This window comes from Rhipicephalus microplus, chromosome 5 (assembly GCF_043290135.1).
Source record: "Rhipicephalus microplus isolate Deutch F79 chromosome 5, USDA_Rmic, whole genome shotgun sequence".
NCBI lineage: Eukaryota > Metazoa > Arthropoda > Arachnida > Ixodida > Ixodidae > Rhipicephalus > Rhipicephalus microplus.
Genome location: NC_134704.1, coordinates 79840057 through 79863448, shown reverse-complemented (window position 1 = coordinate 79863448; position 23392 = coordinate 79840057). Strand labels below are relative to the sequence as shown.

The following is a 23392-nucleotide window of genomic DNA, read 5'->3' as shown; positions in this document are numbered from 1 at the left end:
CTCATTAACTTTGTGCGTGCAATCTCTGGCGAACACTTTTTGGTTATAATGCCGGACGCATACCTGTAATAATTATTTTTCCTGGTTCCTCTTTCGCTCTCTTATTCCGACGTCCTTTAATAGACTCTTGCCGCGAGAATGTTTTCTTTTTCTTCCTCAGTTCCTCTACCCGACATCGTGGCCGGGAGCCTCAATCAGATTGCTGACTCATTTCAATTTGCCTCGGGATCCCCTGAGGGTCAGAGCTCCATCTAATGGAATATCTGCATCGAGTCGGCGTCGTCACCGCCCCGCGTCACTGTCCCTGCCGGTTTCACTCGTCCCCGAAGCTGCCACCACCCTTTCTTCATGCAGTCTGCTCCCCGCTTCCCGAAAAGCAACCTGGCCCCCTAACATGTCCCCCTCTCCCCTACACTCTGGTGCCTGCTCTCAGTACATACCTGCTTCAGCGGGAGCTGACAAAGCACTCGCGCCTCCACCATCGCTCAACATCGCGACACCACTCCGTTATTTCGTTCTTCGTTCCATCTTTTGCTGGTTTTGCGTGGTGGTAATCTGAGCGAGAGTTTATTTTGCATTCTGACATCAAAGAGAGCGACGCACATCTTTGATTTCATTTGTGCGGCGTTCATTTGCACTCTGAGGGAGTCGTATTTGCTGGCTTTTTGTTAGAAGTTGTTGTTGCTGCTGTTACTTTTAGAGGAAACAAGACTGCCTGCATTCCTAAAGAAGAAAATATTTGTCATCTCATGATTTATTTTTAACGGTCGAAAGAGCACGAGGACGATATGGATCGGCAAAAGTCGTACTTGATCTTGTTATGCAATGTTGGCTACAGACGAAACACACACAAAAAAATTACAAAAACGCACTGAGTCCTATCTACATATGCAACCAGGAGGAGCATGCGAAGCGCAAAAAGAAAAAAAAAACAGCGAAAATGAATTTAGGTGGGGAAGGGACATGTACACAAGTGGCACCTGCAAATTTTCTTACGCTGCATGCGTTATCTTGTTCTGTTTATTTCGCACAGGCTTTAAAACACGCTCGCAACGCGTCATCCAATGCTTTACGCTGCAACTTTTTGTGCCACTTCTTCGGTTGCAACATGCGCAAGTGTGGTATGTGGTAAAAACAAAAACATACTGAAAAAAATGTTTCCGAAATTTACACATAAATCTGCATTCGTCGTTATTTGAAGTCCTGCCCGTCGCTTCTTGGAGTGAGCCAATGACACGCGAATGCAGTTACCAAATCTTCATGATTGGCGTAAAGTAAGTGCGTCAGCAAGGGTGCGGAATTAAGTTCCCGTTTGCGATCAACGCTTTTTTTTTACCAACGTTCACGCGCGCTGCTTACTCGCGCAAGCCTGCGGAGCTTTCTTGCATCCCTATTTCACACCAGCCCATCTAGTGTTCATTGGAATTTAATTGAAAAAAGAAATAGGACTCGGCTCAACGTGAGATTGTTTGCAGTTGCTCGGGATGAAGCGCTCAAAAGCGAAACGACAAACACAGAATGCGCAAGCCTTGTTTGCGAAAGGTCACGTCTACGTTTAGAAAGAGACTGCCTGCGTGCGTTGGCTTTCACACACCCGCAGGGCAAGAGAGCAAACAAGAAAGCGTAGGAGGCCGCTGTAATATTGGTACAAGAAAGAAAATCAGATCGCAAATATCGCGTTGCGAGGGAAAATTGGATGAGTAAATGTTTTCACGCGACAGCAGTGAAACAGAGAGCTTGAAGAGATGCATATCAGATACACTGACATCTGGGAGAAATTTCGTACGTATATGAATAGGTTACCATGCTGTCGTGAAGCGACTTTTTGAGAATATGAAGGAACGTAATTTTTTTTTGCACACGAATCATATATTGAACGAACAGAAAATGAAGCAACTTACTGCGCCCGAGAAATCGACTGACTTTTGAGAAATAACGGATAAATATAATGGGAAAAAATAGTGACTCACAAGTCGTGTCGCGGCCAAATCTACACTCTCTGCCAGACGCGTGCGATAAAACTGCGGCAGTTGAACTACAGGGCCGGTAATTTAGTCACCATCTTGTTTGAACACACCTAAATAGGGCCGCCCTATAGCCCTGGAGCAAAATCTCAGTATCTCCGCCACTTAATAGGTGAAGTATCAAGATACACTGGGTTTTCGCAAGCAAGCAAACATTTTACGTGATGCTTACATAGGCAATTTAGGGTGGTAGCGCCAACCGGTGAGCGTGAGCCGCAGGATTTCTCTGAAAACATTGATAGGTGAACTGGATGGGATTATTTTGCTTTGCAAAACTACGGAGGTTATATCTGTTACTCTAAGACAGACAGTTGTATATAGGGCAAACGTGCTTCTCCGTCCTGTCAGATTTAAACACTGTTACTTCGTTGAGAATGGAACCCTCAGTGTTTCCAAAACAATCTAGCGAAACCATTTCAGACGTCACATTTCCTCCAGCTTTCGCATACCCATTGTGAAGCACACATCCGCAAGACAGTGAACGAGCTACAACCAATGTATCTTAAAAGCGTTGCTATTCCAGCATTTTTGAAACGCACTGTTCTTCAGCAGGCATGCAGAAAACGAATGGTATATCGCCTGTACTTGGTGTGAAAGTGATATTTTCCCAAGGCAACATTTTTAAGAATTAACCAAACCTTGAGGCGAAACTATTCTGAGGATAAGAGCCTCTCCGTAGTCCTTTTTTCATTATGAAGTATGAAGGCATGAAGTGGCGGAGGGAGGGGGGGGGGGTTTAGGTCGAAAATGTCTCGATAGACAGTAGAGATTAGCTGAATTACAACATGCCATGCTACTGTAAGAGGTATCAGAATGAAAACCATCCAAACTTCTCTCACATCTCGTGTACAGTAGACCGGACTGCGGGTAGTGTTTTTGGTCACGCAGAGTTAACCCAAGACTCAAGACACGACCCTACTCTACTCGTGTGTTCACGGTAAACGGCGTTAAAAGAAGCCAAGGATTGTAAGACACCATGTACGAGAAAGAGGTCTCGGTCTCTTCATTGCAACACAAAGGGAGTATACGCGATGCTCCGAGGAGGAACAGCTAATTCCTCGCTTCCTTGAGCACGATCGAAAGCAGAGAGTTCTTCAGCGGTGTTGAGAGGGTGTGTTCAACGGGCGCGCGAGGATTGCGTGCCACCTAGCGGTGTCAGCGTAAACACCCATCTCATCCTATAGCCGACAGGCAACAGTGGCGTCACCCGAGACCCTTCTTCCCTCTTGCGTATTTCTCGTCCTGACTGTGCACTTCTCGCGCTCTCCAGCTCAGCCTCTCGGAGACATCGATTGCTTGGCCTCTGTTCCATGTCACGCATCTCCTTTATCCGTTCGCGTGCACTTGCACCACCTCCGCTGTCCTTAATCCGGTTGCAATTAATGTTTTTTTTTGCACCCTGCCTAATTTCCGAGGTGTAAGGACTCTGTTAAGTTCGTTTCGTTTCATTGAGTTAATTGTGTAAAGTTAATGAGTGCAGTCTCCCAGCTACCGTCGGCGAAATGAGTTAGGATTCACCGTGAAAAGTCCACGGCGTAATGCACGCACACACAGACACACGCGCAGTTTTTCTAAAACACAAACATCTCAGTAACGCTGCGAAGTAAACTACTGCTTTCAGGAAGTTTGTGTGGTGATAAAGACAAAAAGAAGGTAAATTATACGCATTATAACGTCATGGCATTACTTGTGGAGTTGAATTAAATTGAAATGGGAGAGTAAAGGCAAGGTGTAATGTTCAAAGCCAGAAGGATATCCATGTTAGCTGTACTTCACTATTTGTCTATAAACAAAAATTGACAGAGAAACCGCCCTTATACAGCTCTACGTACACAACGAAGTGACATAGTTGTAATTTTATAAAAGCCGTAAATGAACGTGTCTAAATCTGACTGTACTTATTTTTCGTTTGAATGAAACATCGGAATACGCAGTTCTCCAATGTGAAGATGATAGCCTTGCAATACGGAGGGTTTTGTTGCTAAATTCACATGAGAGGTATTCAAAACGTGATTTCAGCAAAAAGGCTCTCGTGGGCACGTACAACTTCATTCGCATGAATATATACGATCGAAGTAGTACGTGCATTTTTAGTACGAACTACTTCGCGAAGAACCAAAGCAAACACTCTGACGAAAGGTCACTCCTATGGCGAGAGAGAAGAGGAAGGCCGTGAAGTTAACCAGATATTGGAATCCGGTTTGCTACCCAGTACCGAGGTAGGGGAAACGGGCAAAAAAAAGGCGTAGAAAATGACAAAAAGGGAGAGAAAAACTGCATGTGCGTTAAGAAGAAAACAAAACAACACACATGCAGGAAGGTCGTTCTGGCTACAACCGTGCAGAAAAGCCAATCGATCGCAAAAAGCGCAGTAGCGCTTCCATGACCTTCTTCTGTGACGTTGAATCCTGGCAATATTGTCAAATTCTTTCCTTCAACAGAGGTTAATTATCTAATTAGCTGAGCTCATTGCGAAGGCATAGTCACTTTCCACTATACTACAGGAAGTCACAAAATGTATGTCGTATGGCTTCTTCGTCACCGCAGGGGTCACATGCAGCATTGTCGGACACCCAAAGCGCAAAGCGTATGCATTCGTAAACGCAACGCCCAACCACAGCCTATACATGGAAGGGTCACGTCTGCTCGCCGGAACCCCGGTGGGACTTCAAGACTTAACGTAGTGTCAAACGAGTACAGTAGGACATGCTTGAAGTGCGGCTGATTACATTGTGACGTGTTTTGCTGGCGAGCAAGTCAGTGAAGCTTCCGTGCAGCATCGGTCCTAGAAAGCGGTAGCAGCAATTCATGATCTACTGCGTGTGCTGAGCGGGTAGCTTGATTGGCCCGTTCTTTGCCGATAATACCGCAGTAACTGGGTAACCACTGGAATTTAATTTGGTGCCCTGTCTCAACTAGGTGCTGTATAACCTCAGCGATCCCTAGTAGCAGCTGCTTGCACGGTCCACGGCGTAAGACCGACGCTGGAGACTGCAGTACCGCCTTCAAGTCGTAGAAAATAGACCACTTGCATGTAGGTTGATCAATCACAAATTGTAACCCAGTTCGAAAGGCTGCCTATTCTGCTGCCATTGATGTTTTTGCGTGGGATTTCGTGAATTTAATCGTTGCGACCAACCTTCGTGTCGCGACTGCACCAGTTCAGGTATTCGGCAGAACTGATCCGTCAGTGTATATATGTATGGACCATTCACGCACATATTAGTACCCAACAGTGACCGCACATGCTGAATCTATTCCAACATTGTTCTCTCCTGCCGCCAGGCCTGTGACTTTTTCAGCCAAATATTAACATTGCCATACCTGGCGTACAGAAAAAAATTTTCGTCACCAGCTCTTAAACGCCTCAAACTACCACCATTGAACATCAGTCTAAAGCGTACTATACCGTGCATCACGCATGCAACTACTGCTTACTCAACCCACAAGCTTGCCCACCCCCACAAAAACTGATAATAATATTAACTATTCGTGAGGTTGTACGCGCCAATACGACGATGTGATCACGTGGCACGTCGTACTGGAAAGCTACGGAAATTCTAACCAGCTAATGTTCATTACCTCGCAGTGACACAGCTTATTGCCCCCGCCTCTAATATTTTGTCTCTATCCAAATGCGACCAATAGAAGCAGAATCGAACCCGCGACTTTCGGGTCAGCACACGAGCACCATAACATCTATACCATACCACCATCGCGGAAGCAGATACAAAACTCAATAGTGAATAACTCACAGGGTCATTTGTACAAGCTCCTAAAATGACTCGAAAGCCAGAGCAGCCTTTTTCTTCTTCTTTGCAGTTCACTTTAGTCATATTGCGAGCGCGGCAAGCGAATGACTCTTCAATCTCTTTAGATATCATCATCACCTGTACATCATCATCTGTAAATATCATCACCAGTGTGATTTAGTTCGAGCCTGGCTGAATAAACGGGTTCCTCACAAGTGGTTGGCGGTGCTTTCCGTTTCCCCAAGTCCTCTCGCCTGTTCTCGCTGGAGCTCCGCTCGGGTCGTCGCATACAACCCCCTGCCATGGCGGCCCAAGAAAACCCTGGCCTCTCCAACGTCACCGTCCTAGTGCAGCCACCGACACATTCACCTGCGTGATCCACCTGTATTTTCCGGTCACCGAGGCGATGATAGAGAATATTGGATCAAGAACTACGACCTCGTCAGCGATTTGAACAGGTGGGACAATCAACAGAAGTTGTGCAGCGTCGCATTTTACTTGTCCGATGTTGCCAAAACTTGTTTCTGGAGCTATTACCCGAATCTTCCTAACTGGGACACTTCCGAGCAGCAACTTCGTCAAATTTTCGGTGCCCCCACCGTTCACGCTGAGGCAGCAAAAAAGATGCTCACTGAACGCACATAGTTGCCGGATGAATTTTACACCTCGTATATTGAGGTTGTTCTTGCAGTGTGCATGTTTCAGAAATACCAAATACGCCACGTTATTAAAGGCATCAACACTATCGCCTTTAACGCCCTCGCCACGCCAAATCCTACAACCACCCAAGACGTGATGACCATCTGTCAGCGACATGACGAGCTTCAGTCTCTTTGCCTCTGCTACGATGCCACCGACATTCGTTTGCCTGCAACTTGCGTGCGCATATTCGTGACATCGTTCGGGAAGAGCTTCACAGGCACTGCTCTTCCTGCGGTGCGGAAGTTACTCTCCCTTCTGCAAAAGATAGCTTGTGGACCTGAATAAACAAGAGATCACGTCCCCATCGCGTCCGACGTGTTCCAACGGTCCCTGCGTGCGCCAGACGCCCGCTTACGCAGAAGTTTCCGCGCTCTCTGCCGCACCCACCGTTTCTGTGCCTACACCAGCAGACCATACTCCTGTGGCTTCGTTGTCACCGCCAGTGCGTGCACCGCCTTACTACGCACCTCAGCGCCCTCCTCGGCCAATCTATTACTACTGCGGCTATCGAAGACATATCGCTCGGTTTCGTCAAAGGCGCCAACAAGATAAGCAACGCGGCTATGCTCCTGAAGTACATCGAAGCTTCCGTCCGACCACGAACTACCTACGACTACCCTCTCGCTCGTCCTATTACCGTTCCCCGTCTCCTACCTACCGTATTGACTTGCCTGGGAATTCCCGTACGTTTCGCCGCAGTTCGCCTTCGCGAGGTCGCCGTTCACTGTCGCCTCTGCGGCCCGCCTCCTATTTCACGAACGCTCACGCGTTCGGAGGGGAACTGCATCTACCGGACAGCTAACAATTCCTCCAGAGCGGCCATTGAATTTGATAGTAGTGTTTGTAGAAGGTGTACGCGTTGAGGCTCTTCTAGACACTGGCTCTGCCGTTTCAATTATTCATGCTCATTTTTGTTTCCGCTTTCGAAAAGTCACCACGCCTTATGGCGGCCCACCTCTCCGTGCAGCGATCAACGCTCTCATTCGTCCACTTGCACAGTGTACCGTACGTGTCTGAATAGAAGGCATTCGTCATCACATCGTTTTCGCGGTATTTCGTGAGTGCACCTACGCTTTCATTCTGGGGTGGGATTTCTTGTCTTCTGCGTCCGCTTTCATATCTTGTTTTGAGCGCCTCCTGCATCTAAATGCCACTCACTATTCGCCGCTTGAACACGATGGATGCATGCGCCTTTTCACCACGTTAGGTTATGTACTTCGGACATCATTGAACAAATTATAAGTGATCTTGCACCAACGTTGTGGATGGTGACGTACTAATTCTCCTTTACGGCCATACCCTACGTAGGGGCATTGTGATCACACCAGGGCTCATTCGCTTCTTCGATGGGTCTACCAACCTAACCGCCTAAATCAAACCCCCTAGTATGTACAGCTCCCATGTGGCTCAACAGTATCTTGCGCGGTTGACAGTGAGCCTGTTACAATTGTTACTCTTCCGAACAACAACCACAACAATGTCCCAAAATCACAATCACTGTCATTCAATGCCTCTTCCAAACCTGTGTCGGCAACCATAAGCACTGATTAACACCTGCTCAAACTGAAGATTTGCTCACCCTGTTTAATAGACACCGTTCTCTATTTGATGTGAACTTGCCCATCCTCAGCATGACTACTACCGCTACTCACAGCATCCAGACTGACGGCTCTCGTATTGCATATCGGTTTCCATATCGCGTGTCTCAGGCAGCGAAAGATTATCGAGCAAAACGTCTCAGACATGCTACGACGCAACATCATACGTTTCGACTCTGTAATGCGCCCGCCACCTTCTAACGCATGATAGATGGTGTATTGCGTGGTTTGAAGAGGAAAACGTGTCTGTGCTATCTCGATGACATAGTAGTGTTTTTATCCACGTTCTCGCAGCATCTACAACGTCTTGATGAAGTCCTCACATGCCTTGCAATAGCTGTTCTATAGCTTAACTCCAAGAAATGTACCTTTGCTAGCAAGACAATCATGGTTTTCAGCCACCTCGTCAACAAAGAAGGAATTCGGCCGGACCCCTGGAAGCTTGCTGCTGTCGTCAATTTTCCTCGTCCACTTCGTCAAAAGGACCTGCGAAGCTTTCTTGGGTTATCCTCTTACTTCCAGCGCTTCATACATGGCTTCGCTGAACTTGCGTCTCCGCTCCATCAACTCCTCGCAAGGAACACCACCTTCGTTTGGTCCGAAGACTGCGAAAGCACTTTCACGGCATTGAAGCAAGCCCTCAACGTCGAATCCGGTACTGCGTCACTTCGATTCAACCACACCCACCATCCTTCAAACCGATGCAAGTAGTAAGGGTCGAGGTGTGGTACTCTTGCAGCGTGACAAAAACTCACGCGAACGTGTCGTTGCTTCCGCAAGTCGTGTTCTTAACGCTGCAAAAAAGAACTTCACTATAACCGAGCAGGAGTACCTTGGTGTTGTTTGGGCAGTGCAAAGATTCCGATCATATCTTCACGGCTATCATTTTACCAGTCGTTACCGACCATAACGCCCTATGGTGGCTTTCATCGCTCGAAAACTTATCGGGTCGCTGGGTGCTTCGCCTGCAGAAGTATGACTTTGATGTCGCCTATAGGTCTTGGAAAAAGCATCTAGATGCTGATGCTTTATCACACTATCCTTTGCCCAGCGGAGGCCACTCACCATCAATACTCTAAAACAACAGTACCTCTCCAATTGCAGCGCCAAGTTCATCACATGGCACCCTATGCGTCCTTGTTTCAGAACAACGTGTCCACCCATACTGCCACACCATTGCTGAGCGCTTGACCGGCTCTACTACTCCTCCAAACGGCAGACTTTGTCGACAACTTAAACAATTTAAGCTTGTCGGTGGTTCTTTATACCGCTTCATTTACCACATCAATGGCAACAAGTAAGTACCCGTCATTCCACGTTCTCTGCAACGTGAAGTTCTGGAAGCCTTTCATGATGGTCCAACCGCCACTCATCTAAGCTATCACAATACTTGCGATAAAAACGAAGTCGTTGTTTTTGGCCTGGCTTCTCTTTAGCCGTCGCTAAGTACGTCGCCTCCTGTGTCCATAGGCAATGGCGAAAACGACCGATAGCTGCTCTGGCTGGCTTAAAGCACCCTGTTCCTTGTCCCGCCTCGCCATATGAAGTCATTGGAAGCGACTTGTATGGCCCTCTTCCTATATCATCCATTTGAAATAGCTGTATTGTCATGGCCTTCAAACACCTTACCCGCTACGCAGAAACAGCTTCTATACCATCTGGGACTGCCACTGAGGTCGCCGATTTCTTTCTTCGCCACATCTTTTTGCGCCATGGAGCTCCGCGCATTCTCCTGAGCGATCGTGGCAAAGTCTTTCTCTCTTCTATTGTCGAGCAACTTTTGCGTGCCTCGAACACTGTTCACAAGACCACTTCTAGCTACCACCCGCAGGCTAACGGTTTGACTGAACGCTTTCATCGGACCTTATCGGACATGATTGCCATGTACATGCACCCCAACCACACGAACTGGATGCAATTCTACCCTTCGTGACATTCACCTATAATACGGCTGCTCAAAGCACTACCGGCTTTTCTTCATTTTTTCTCGTCTATGGTCGCTCGCCGAGTTTCGCTGTGGACGTCTCTTTCCTTTCGGCCCCTGCACCCTCGACGGCTCCTTTCTCTGAAGAATTTTTTTCTCGTCTCGCACACTGCCCGAGTTAACACCGGCCTCTCTCAAAACACTCGAAAATCTCGCTATGACTCGTCTCGCCATGTTGTGAGTTTTTCCCCTGGTGACGAAGTTCTTGTATGGACTCCACTGCGCGTCCCCGGCTTATGCGACAAATCCATCGGTCGCTTCATTGGGCCATACATGGTGGTCGAACAGACATCTGTAAAGTACCGCGTTTCTTCTTTTAGCACTAATCCTGATCTTCTTTGCAGAGGGACAGAAATAGTGCACGTATCTCGTTTAAAGCCTTATGCGTGACACATTTCATAACACTCTCAGGCGACCAGGCGGTCGCTTTCACCACGTGGGAGAATTAGTGTGAGTGCGACAAGCGAATGACTCTTCATTCTCTTTAGATATAATCACCACCTGTACATCTTCATCAACTGTAAATATCATCACCAGTATGATTTTGCTCGAGCCTGGCTGAATAAACCAGTTCCTCACAATATTAATACTGGTATTGAAGCCCATAGTCACATTTCCCATTAGCTGAAGCAAGCACTCCTGTTCTCCTTAAAAGGCCTTAAAGAGGAAGAACAGCGACTTCGTTTAGATTGACAAAATGCATCCTGAGGACTCTCATGTCATATGTTTCACTGTCATAAGTTATTTATTAGCAGAAAAAATTAAGGTTGAAGTTTTGTTTTGTTTTTTAAATTTTGTGCTAAACTCACGTGACTTAGTAAATTTCATAATGTATTTTCGGGTTTCCGTGGCATTGGCTCAATTAAATTTTTTGGAACTTCGTATGCTAAGTCTATGACATCCACATATTACGATGTGCTTCATGTTTATCGATAGGAAGCTACGTAGCACCCAACAGGCGCTTTCGAAATTTATCACACCGCGGCGTTTGGTGCAGGAATTTCAAGATGGCGTCAGCACCCTCATTTGTTTTTCGAGCATTTTCTGGATTACTAAGCGTCATGTCGTGGTAAGTGTGGTATATTGGTGATTGTGAGATTGTACTTTACTAATACGCGAAAAATCGTTTTTGCTTTTTAGTGTCCCTTTAAAGAGCGCAGTTCACCATTTCCTTCACTTGCACATCGTTCCATGACTGCTCTTTATAAATTCCTCAAATTATTTTCTAGAGTGGGAAACACCCGATTTCTTATATTTCATTCACGATAAGTTGAAATTCAACCAACTTACAGCTTTTGCGGCAGCTCTGCTACGCGATATTCAACAACGGGGGTCCCTGCATTTCTATTCCCTAATGGCGTGCTCTTGACTACGATCTTGGAATAGCAATGCGAAGAAGGTCGGAGATAAAAATTAGAAAGGAAAGGAAATCGGAGTAGGCAAATCTGGGTCCTATACTTTGTTTATTCTTTTCTGATGGCAATCCTTGCCTTATAGCGATATGGGGTAGCAACTAGAACATACAATGACACTACAATGCAGGCTATAGACAAAGACAGCCCTTCGGAAGTAAGCTCGCTGAGAGAATAATAAAGACTCTGGCGGGAAACTGTACTATTGGCGGCTCCTAGGGAATATAAATCTGGACGGCAACGAGGCGGCTCGGTATCTTTGTTTCCTATCTCCTCCGTTTCCGGATACGTGACCTGGCTTCTCGTTGAAGGGGCATCCGTCAGACGTGGCCTACGTCTTTGCGCGTAGGCCACGTCTGGGCCTTGGTACCCAACTTTACTAGGCCGAGGCCCCGGGAAGTTACCGAAATGAAGAGGGAACTGGAGGGCAATCGATGGGCGAGCTCGAGACGATAACCCCATGGCACTCCACTCGGCTACTGCCTTGTTTGTCGTTAGGTCTTTCTTCATGCCTCGATGGCACAGTTTTGTCGCGAGAACGTGGTTGGTGACACTATCTGTCTCAGTGGCTGTATTCTGTCTGGAGCAGGAATAATTACCCATTTCTGTGGCCTGCTGGAATGGTGGTGTAAGGACTACTAGCTGTTAGTTGTTCAACACGTATCGCTATAGAAGCAACAATAGCACCAATGCTGACGTAAATGAGATTTCGCTGGAAGGCCTCCTTAGATGTGGGTTGAAGGAAGGGAGGAGGGGGGGGGGGGACAAATACAGTGCTCGGCGATAGGTGACGGCGAGAGTGAGAGTGATCGTGGCGCATGGTGACTGCATCCGGTTGACGAGCGTGACGTCTACGCTTCCCAGTTGATCCGACCATGCGCTGGAATCTTTCGTAACTCACGCCTGCCAGCTACAGCCGCTTCGTGAGATGCGGCACGTGAACGCAGTGTTTTGAAGCCGCGGCAACAGCGCTCCACCGGTGCCACCAAAAACCACAGAGTAGACGGCGTTTTACCGGATGCAGACATCATCCATCACGAATGCACTAGCCTTCACCGCCCCTGTCAACGCCGGCAGCCGCGCGCTTCGAGAATTGCGTTTCATTCTCCAATCACTGTACCTATCACGTCATAAACAAATTTGAACAAGCAACCTTGCCTCTGAGCATAGATATGAGAGGATTATAAATAGATGACCTAAGACAGGCAATCACCTATATAGAAGAACAGTGGCGGACAATGTGGTAAATGTGGCACTTATCTGCGAAACCCTGGAATTCGTAGTTGACCTTCCGCCTCCATTTTCTCTAGTGTTTGGACTTCAGCTATTTTTATGCACATATTTCATGCTAGTGCATGTCCCTCTTATACAATCTAGCGCTCTGTGCATGCGAACATCAAAAATTGTGTTTTTCTTTTATTGCGACGGACACTTGCCTTTAAGACATAATATTTTTGTGCTAAATGCGTGCTGTTAGGCCGGTGTTGTGTGTGTAGTGTCTTGTGGAATCTGTTTTCATGTATCCAGCGGTTGTAACTGGCTGTGTCGCTGTAGCGAAGGCCGGATTGAGCGAGGTGACGGCTGCGTTCTGGCTGCAACCCTTTACATGTCCATAAAAGGTGGTATGTATCTGCTTGCATCGCAGGAGTGGGACGATACGGACACGTATCACCAACTCGTAAATGTGACCAGTTCGATGACGATATAACGGCCAGTGTAAGGGCCACCTCTGCCCGAAGCCTCCTAAGCACAGCTTCCTCCGCCCTAGTAGGATGAGTGGGGAGAGAGCAGACACACGGTGGAATGGGAGCACGTGTATCCTGCAGGAAAACATTTTTACGGGTATGGAGTAAGTTTAGGGGCTGAGGTGGAAGGGTAATGGCTGGAAGGTCTATGTCTGGAGGGCAGTGCGCCTTCTGGTCAGCAGCAATGTTGTGGGGGTTCGCAGCATGACCTTGAATCCAGTGTACGTTTACGCAAGTAGCCGTAATATGGTTCAGCTTATGAATCACCTCGCAGATCTTCATCGCCTTGTGTACTTTCTTGAGCTCCTTAATAGCTCCTAAGGAATCAGTGTATACGTCAATCTGCCTAATTGTGGGCAGCTTAGAGGTAGCACCCTGGATTACGTCGTGGATAGGTTGAAGCTCCATCACAAGAGGAGTGGCTTCCGTAGATAGATAACGCTGGTGGCCTCTGACAAAAGTATACGTAGTACTCAGGAATGATGTCCTTCCGCCGTCTTGTAGTTTGCAGTTATTGGCGCGTGGGGCCTCGATGATGGAGAGTTCACCAATTGTAGATGATGTATCGGAGCGCCGTAACTTTGTTGTTTTATTAGATGTGATGATGGTGAATTCCCAGGGAGGCATAGACTCGGGCTGGTTGTCAATGCGAGAGCCACATTGAAAGTGAGCATGCAACGCAGCAACAACCGGTACAAGCTGCCTTTTGATTTCACGAGCTTTTTCTCTTTGCGTCACCAGCTCTGCAATTGTGTTAAGCTGGGCGTGCTCCTGTAAAGTTGGTATGGGAGTGATGCGAGGTAACGCTGTTATTGTGCGCATAGCATCATGGTTAATAGCCTCCAACTGTGCAACTGGGCCAAAGTAAACCGTTGAAATTGCGCCTGGTATAGAATTCTTGGCTGCAGAACTGTGCAGACGACCTGTCGAGCTACATGTGTACGAGCTCCAGCTGCTTTCGATGCGATGCGGCGAATCAGATGAAGTGTTTTTTTGTGAAACTCTGTCTGACTTTTTGAAGCCAGTGCACTCTACTGCCGGACTGGTTAATATCAATACCTAGTATGCGGACCTCCGAAGCCTCAGGAATGGTCACTGCACCTAGTGTAAATGCAAAGGGGCACTGCTTGATTTTTCTGCGTCCTGCTTTGTTAGATACTTGAACATATCATGATTTTGGGCGGACATGTCTAATTCTGCGTTCCGAGTGTAGCTCTGAAGAACGCCAAGGGCTTTCTGAAGCTGTTGCGCTTGTCTTCAGACATTTTTATGTACAGACCATGAACTCACGTCATCAACGTATATCGGAAATCTCACATCTGGAATTTGGTGTAGTTGCCATGCTAGAGGTATTAGAGCAATGTTGAACAGGAGAGGAGCCAAAACGGATCCTTGCGGGACACCTCTGTTGGACATGAAGCAACCTTCAGGTTTCCGTCTACTCTTATCACAAATGTGCGGTTGTGAAGAAAAGAGTAAATAAATTTTACTACCCGCAGTGGAAATCCGAGCTCGATGAGGTTGGATAAAATGACGTCATGGTTTATGTTGTCGTAAGCTTTCGTTACGTCTGTTGCTATTACAGTGCGTACTGCGTGGCTGTGTGGAGAAACTTGTAAAATGTCATCCGACAAGATAGAAAGACCGTCTTCAGTTCCCGATTGAGAACGGCACCCGATTTGAGCCGGACGGTACTTCTTGTGTTGTTCAAGCCACCAGAAAACACGTGTGGCCAGCATCTTTTCAGCAAGCTTGCAAACAGTAGCAGTCAATGAAATTTGGCGCAAAGATTTCAGGCTATTTGGAGACTTTCCAGGTTTCGGAATCGGGATGACAACTGAGCGTTTCTAATCAGATGACATGTCCCCAGTTACCCATACTTTATTAATAGCCTGCAGAAGTGCATTCAGAGCTTCACCTTCCATGTTCTTGAAAAGCTCGTATGGAATACCATCTGGACCAGGTGTTGTTCTTTGGTGAGAAGTTTCAATCGCCGCTATTAGTTCGGCCATGCAGAAAGGACTAGATATATCGGATTTGGCACTTGGCTCGAGCTCATCGATTTCAGGACAGGTTATAGAAGATGTGCTATCATATTTTGGGAAAAATGCTCTTGCAGCCTGCTCTGCAAATTTTTGTGGCGTACTTTGCATCGATAACTTCACGCTCGCTGCCGGGTCAGGTTGCTTGTAACCGCGTTCCATCGACCTGAACGTACGCCAAAGGGGTCTGTTTCTCATGCCAGGTCCACGTTTTTCACACCACTCATGCCACCGCTGTCGAGAAAGCTGCTTTTCGTGCCGACGCGCCTTTGCTGCTATATGGTTGGCATGTGCCGGCTACCTGTGCATTTGAATTCCTCGACGCATACAGCTCCACCTGACGTCGCTTCGCCCAGAGTCTTAAAAGAGCGAGGTCCGGTTGAGGTCGTTCTTCGTCAACGGTGGCCACGACTGTGTTACTGCGGAGCAGCTCTTGCAAAGCGGGAAGAATTTCTGTGGGCTCTGTGGGAACTTTATCAGTTGACGATTCCCGAAATTTATCCCGATTCGCGATTGCCACACGTCGTCGAATTTTCTTTATGTATCTTCTTTATAAACCAATAATTATTGGCTTATGATCACTACCCCAGGTATCCGGCTCCACTCGCCATTGTAGCGTCCCACGACCCAACCACCAAGTGAGATCTGGAGCGTGCGTTTGCGATGTTGAACGTACAGAGCAGGTAGACACGGCGTGATGGTTCAACAGAGTAAATGTGGCACCAGTCATTATGTTTTTAATCTGGCATCCTCGTTGGCAGTTGTGCTTGTATCCCCAATCTGTATGTGCTGCATTGAAATCTCAACGTACGAGGATGGGAATCCCCGGATACGTAAAACACAGATGTGCTATTCATTCCAAGTTAAGACGTGTACGCTGTGGTCTGGCATAAAAAGACACTAGTATGACAGGAGTCCTCAATGATCGTGTCAGAACAGCAACAACTTCTTGATTTTCACTGCACCATGGTGCCATAGTAATCATTATATGAGGAATACGTGATGGCACATACAGTGCGGCTTTTCCCGCAGTCGACACCATAGTCGTAGCACGCCTATCTGTAATGGACGGTTTATGATACGCATTAAAATTATACAAAGAGCACAGCTTATTATGCTCTTGAATAAGTAGTGCCCATACATGTAGCTTGTTGTATTCAAGCTTGCTTTTCATTTCTTCTAACTTTGAGCTTAAGCCTCGACAATTCCATTGAAGAATTCAGTCACGAGGCAGCTGCTGCAGAGAGATAGCCATGATGCAAGCAATCCTGTATGAGGGCCATCCGTTGAGCAAGCTGATCGAAAACTGATGTCCAAGCTGGTTGGTTGGCCCGTAGTGTCGTGTGGGCTGCAGGCGTAACTGGGTAATGCGCACTCAGTGATTCATTGCGTGTAGGTCCTGTTTTCTGGCGCTTTAGAATGACCAATTCCTTATGTCTGCGTAGCATTTTTATTGTTATAGTAACGTTTATATCTCTCTTACCTTCTTCCAGTTTATACGCGATTATTCGAGAGTACGAATAATCGTGCATAAACTGGAAGACGTCAAGAGAGATATAAACGTTACTATAACAATAAAAATGCTACTTCTTTGTCGCAACCCATAATAAATTAGAATAAATACAGGTGCCCTCCATAGAAAAAAAGAACAAACACTGCTTTATTTTAAAAGAAAAAAAATAGGGAACCTCTTGACGAAGCGAAAACGCGTAACAAAGAGGGCGACAACTGGGCAGAAAATGTAGAGTCTAGTAGAAATGAAAAGACCATGAAATATAGTCTCAGATACCGATATTTTTCTCGCATTGTGAGTAGGATCTCTATTTTTAAATCGTACCTAAATATAGCAAAAAACATCATGCGGTGCTACCTAGTGGAGGAGAATTGAAGCTGGATTATGAAATATGGAGTCGATCACCATCTTGTACGTAGCCGCGTATATCTTGAGGCTGTCATGCGCGTCAATCCTCAGAGTTAGAGTGTGTATATTATTATGCAGCCCCGCTTAATCATGCGCTGCTTACGACGTACAAGAAGTTGCTCGGTGAAAAGCGGCGCTGCCGTCGCAGCCACCAGTCGACCAAGTCAAGCCACGGCGCATGCGCGTCGAATGCACGCATGCGCAGTAAACCACCACGCTTCACCCCAAACCAGTCTCTGGCTAACTGTTAGCAGCATGTGAGTAAAGACTTGCTGTTTGCTGTAGATAGAAAAAATTCTGATTACAAATGTTTCGCGGCGTTTCCCCCTTCGTCGTTCCGTGATTAGACTCACTTACCAGTAAGCTTTCTGGTACACAAAAAAAATGGCACCATAAATATTGGTTTTCAGTTCCTTTAGGCACTCTATCAAGTGCTAATACAAAATAATTGCATTGATCAGGTAGCAGTCAATCAACAAATATTTTTATAATTTTTGTACGAAATACGGGAAAAATCTGCAGGCAGATAACCTCCTCGCCTGCGGTTAGTAACCACACTATTTCGGGGCACGGAAGACGTCAAAGCAGAAAGAATTACCAGCTGACGAGGCTGGTAGCTGATAGAATTGAGGGCACAAATAAAAGGAAACGCAAGATCAAGCCAGAGGAGATGTTGCTGGCCATTCTTCAAGAAGGAACTCGACAACGTGCCGTGCCTGCGCCTGGCGTGACTCGGGTATTGCCTTGCGTCGTCCCTGTACTGCTGACTGTGCCGCCACATGCTGTGAGTGAGCTCTAGCGAAAATAATTGAGCGTTATAATACTGCTGAGTCCAGCAGAAAGAAAAGAACGCAGGAAAAAAGGGAACAAAGATAAACGGAAGCACGCTTCTTCAAATTTCACTGCCGCTTCGAATTTCGCTTATCTCTATGTGCTCCCGACTGAAAGCCAGCGTGTGTGGGCTCTACTCATAACAAAAGTTCTCCAACCACCACCAGTTGGCGAAGACGCACCTTCACCACCGGAAGGATTCTTTGCAAAGTGCTGAATAAACCTTACCTCTGTGTGTTTTTTAATACAACACCTCTTTCGGTGTTGTATATTATGCACTTATGTGTCAGCTCTTTCTTGCAAAACATCTGCGCCATTCCTACCGTGTGGTGAGCCCGACCGGCATGCCGAAAACGTTTCTTATCTGAAACCAGTGGAGCTCCGCTCGAGAAGCCACGCACCTTCCCTCACTCTACACCTAGTTTACATTACGTCGTTATCGGTGCAGAACCTGATACGCACAGTTTCAGTGGGCCAGCTGCATGGCTGATGTGCGGCGGTCTAGAGAAGCGTGGTGGGTAGTTGCTGCGTAGCGTCTAGCATTCAGACACTCAAGTATCGTTCACACAATTGTGTCATGAAAACAGGACATACAAGTCTCCTGTACCGTACCTCGTTTCCTGAACGAAAAGGCACGTTTATTTCACGAGAAGCAGCTTTGCTCGAAAGATGGAGAAAAGTGCAGCAAATCTTGTAAAAGAAAAGAAGATGTCAGAGCTTGCACGACGTCACAACAAAAAAAAAGAAAACAGTAGAGTAGAATGGTTGTTCTGTACGTAACGATAAAGTTTAGGTATAATAATTGTTGTGGTTTAACGTCCCAATACAACGATATATGGTTTCGAGAGACGCCGTACTAGAGAGCTGCGGAAATCTCTACCACCTTGAGTTCTTCAACGTGCGCCTATATCTGAGCACACGGGCTTCAAGCACTTTCTCCGCGGCCGTTATTCGATCCCGCACCTTCACGTCAGCTGCAGGGAACCTTAACCAGTAGACCCCCATGGCGTGTAAGGCATGCGCACATGGGAGGAGGGAGTGGTTGCTTACCGCTTCCTACTCCAAGTACCTCATCCTTGCAATGAATTCTCATTGTAGGGGCTTCAATAGGAGGGATTCGGGAGGGAGGGTGGCAAGGGGCGGGGGCTACGAGGTGAAACCTCGACCCTCCCCCCCCCCCCTAATCACCATTCATACAGAAACCTGTACATTTCTATGAAACAGGTATTCACAACAGCCAGCTTGTGCCCGTGATTCGGCTGCAATCGGCCGAAACGGACGCCTTTACATGTGGCAGGTGTGAAAAGCATAACGAAATTCGGCTGCCAATTTCACCCGCCTGGTTCACTCCGTACAACTGCGACTGTTCATATTCGTTGACATTAGTAGTTTGTCATATATAAAATATGCAGCGGTGCTCAAAACGTTTGTGGTAAGACACATAGTCTTATTTAGCGTTTCGAAGCAGCCGGTGTACGCAGAGGTTATTTAAGCACTTGAACGTTTTAAACGAACACAACGTTGCACTGACCTCAACGAGCATCTTGCGTAGTCTGTTGTTGAGCGTGGTTGATCTGGCCGGTTGGACATCTCTTGGGCTGCGCTGGTTAACGCCATGATCAGCCGAATTCCTTTGAAGAGAGTCAGCGAGCCCTGCCGGCGCAAGAAGAAAGCACAGTACACCACTATTATGTAAGCGAGCCGTTGCTAGGTGGCGCGGCATAGAATACAATCATGTTAGATATTTATAACGTCCAGTGAAATAAATGAAAGCAAATGTATAAGAGAAAATGCAGATTAATGTTTCTTTGAAACAGTTTCCTAATCTGCTTTTGGTCACTCAAGAAAGAGACAGATATATATATATATATATATATATATATATATATATATATATATATATATATATATATATATGTGTGTGTGTGTGTGTGTGTGTGTGTGTGTGTGTGTGTGTGTGCGTGTGCGTGTGCGTGTGCGTGTGCGTGCGCGTGCGCGTGCGCGTGCGTGTGCGTGTGTGCGTGTGTGTGTGTGTGTGTGCGTGCGTGCGTGCGTGCGTGTGTGTGTGTGTGTGTGTGTGTGTGTGTGTGTGTGTGTGTGTGTGTGTGTGTGTGTGTGTGTGTGTGTGTGTGTGTGTGACAAGTGACAGTCATCACAAGAAATGTATGTTCTTACTCGGTGGGTCCAATCAAAAAGCCTTGAACATAAGCTTACGTCAATGCACAATTCTGAGAGCCTCAATGGTCTAGTCTGTTGTTGCGTCCAGTTGAAAGACCAGCAACACGTTTTTCATTCGACCACCTGCCGTCAATCAGGTCTAAGTATGAAGCTAATTCGTATTATTCTCTATATTATTCAGGCCGGCAATAGTTATGCGTGTCCGCTGTATTCAATCGCAGTCCGCTGATATTATTACTAAAATTGAGAAAATCAAGATTTTTTCTTCGAAGGTTGATGATAATGACGACGATTATCCTCCATCACAAACCATTTTTCTTCATTTTCATCCACAACATGTCTTCCCTACCATCATGACTGCCTCCTCAACAAGACGATGGTTAACTTTTTCCCCCCGTCATACTCTTCATGACGGCAACCCTTTTTTTTCTCGCCACAGAAGGAAATGTATGTTTCTTTGTCATCTTTTTAATCATTATCATCAACAACAACACTATAATCTTTTGAAAAATGTAGTGTGCACGTGTGTCTAGACAACGAAGAAAACACTCGCGCATCTTTGATTACGTGTCATTTGAAAGGCCTTAAATTTCATATCCTCCATTCTTGGCCAATCCCCCTTAGAAGGCAAGAGCCATAGTGGAGACATCATCATCATTATCTAAACCAACCACTGTCGTATAAAGCGTAAAGGAAGGCGCACGTACACAACACCTGAAAAAAAAATTATGTTTGCGGATGGAGGTAATTTTAGCACTGGTCTCGTCTAATTAACCGTTTACTTACTTACGCATACGACGTTAGAGCTTTCTACGAGAACACGGCGAGTAGGACACGGGAAATCAACGACTTTCACTGGGCGTTGATGGGGCGCTTGTAATTGGGACACGTACGGCGTGGTATGGTCTTGTTTGCACCCGGGAGGGCTTGTGTGCCAGCCTTGTTACCACAGCTCGGTCGGTGCCTCTCCGAAGTGGACCACGGCAACCAGGATTTTTTTCGCAGAAATATTCGTCTCGTTTGTTGCTGTTTTGTGTTTTTTAGACTTTGTAAGTTCTTGATTTCGCTGCCATCACTGCTTGCCCTGGTCTTGAAGCGCAGGTTTTTTTTTTCACTCTTTCTTTCTTTCTCACATACACAAACATGTCTTGTGGCTTTGCAGCGGTACAAAATTTTCATGAAGTGTAGGCTGTGCGGTCAGTAAGTGCAATGGTTCCAATGTGCAAGCAATACTAGCATGCCTGAACGCCCAAGCACCATTTACCAGCAGTAATAACAACTATACCTGTGGTTTTACGACATTAATATGAAGCCCGTAGTGCTGGTCTTTGGAAATTTAGATTGTCGGATTTTCTTCAACGTGCACTGCTATCGTACCAAGGAAGATCTTCTAGCATTTCACTATCCACCGAAATGCGATCGCCACGGCCAGGATCGAAAGGGCTACCTTTGGGTCGGCTCAGAGATCCGCAACCCCTGTTCTACCGAGGAGGGTACGCTGATCGGATGTAAAGCGAACTATTAATTATGAAGCAGCTCTTGCAGGAAACAAGAAAAAAAAACGCTAAGTGATCGCAGAAAGATGTGTCATTTAGTGACTTTAGTAGCGTTACTACCATTTACATACCGAAGATTTTCATTCTTTGAGCTTCAAAGCGAACAACTTCACCTGTCTCAGCAGAGGAAATCAAACTAATTAAAATTTTGGTGCCTAGTAGTAGCCAATAAAAGTAGAGTTGAATGATGTAGTTAATGAATGCGCAGACATATGAGAACAAACAGAGGAAATGGGTGGACATTTTTCTCTTTCCACTTCCAGGTGTATAGAGCAACGACAAAATATTCAGCTTCTACGTTGGGCGTAGCTGTTCCGGTCTCTGAGCCTCTTTCCTGACAGCACTCGCTTTCGTCGAGGCCGTTATATCAACAACTTCTCACTCTTCGCTCTCCCGCCGATGCCGCAACATTGGTAAGGGAAACGCATACAACATCTGCTCTCCCAATTAAACCTTAAATGATTCTTGCTTCACCGGCGCACAGAGTGACGATTGTCGTAACGTAAGGGCTTTCCGCATACCCACAAGGCGTCCGTTTTCATCAGTCGCGACGCTCAATCTCGCGGACGCACAGTACCAGAGAAGTGAGGCACGCAGAGAACGCGCTTTGACGACGATGGGCCACGTGAATTGATTCGATGCACGTAATAAACATATAATCAAAGACGTCCCCAGGCGCTGCAGTCGAGAGGACAGATGCACGTGCCGGAAAAGAACCGTTCATAACTCGGATTGACTGCGCCACGCGACGGTTAGTATTGCTTTTCGGGCCGGGGGAGATCACATAACCTCTGGCGCACAGCTGACGCCTTACCCCGGGGAGTCAAGCGAATTCAATGACATCCTTTTTGACGACGCCGGAGGTCATAAAGTGATCTATCTATCTATCTATCTATCTATCTATCTATCTATCTATCTATCTATCTATCTATCTATCTATCTATCTATCTATCCATCTATCTATCTATCTATCTATCTATCCATCTATCTATCTATCTATCTATTTATCTATCTATCTATCTATCTATCTATTTAACTCTCTATCTACCCATCGATCTATCTATCTAACTATTTATATATCTACCTCTGCCGCGTTTTTTTTTTTCTCTCTATCCTTATCAAAATAGAAAGCTGACTTCCGTATCGCCTTATTGCTTCATTTTATAATGCCATTTCATAAAGCATTCCATTTGACCGCTGTATTGTCACGCCGACTCAAAATATATTTCAGCTTTGCTTCCAGGAAAAAAAAGGGGGGAGCAGACAACGCCATATCTGGGTGCCCATATTCCATTATTTATTTGCGTAATATAACGATAAATGAGAGAAAAATACAGCTTTTGACTGAAGCGCCCGCGGCTCCGTTAGTTTCATATTTCTTGCTCGCTGTCTGCACTGCGGGACAGCCGTGCGTCGGGCCATTCTTCTCGGTCGGGCCATCGGAAGTCGTAAATCTGGAGGACGCACGGCAAAGACCCACTGGACAGGCCTCACGTTTGCTCCTTTCCTCCGCGGCTGGTTGCCCGCCCACGGTACCGCTTAAACCAGCCTGGCAGAACCCCTTTTTTTCAGCATCCACCATCCACCAGCACCACCTTTCGTATATAACCGCACCCAAGAGAGGTATACCACACCTCGTTGCTCACG

The 23392-nt window shown here is 46.5% G+C and overlaps 1 protein-coding gene across 1 annotated transcript in view; it reads right to left on the bottom strand.

Moving 5' to 3' along the window:
- The window catches only part of LOC142817506 (cadherin-like and PC-esterase domain-containing protein 1), a 104008-nt gene extending 84344 nt beyond the window's left edge, over positions 1-19664 (bottom strand). Inside the window, exon 1 of the mRNA XM_075894524.1 lies at positions 19543-19664. Within this exon, the coding sequence (XP_075750639.1) occupies positions 19543-19554 (12 nt within the window). The 5' untranslated portion in view covers positions 19555-19664. The remainder of the gene's footprint in view (positions 1-19542) is intronic.
- Positions 19665-23392: the final 3728 nt, after the last annotated feature.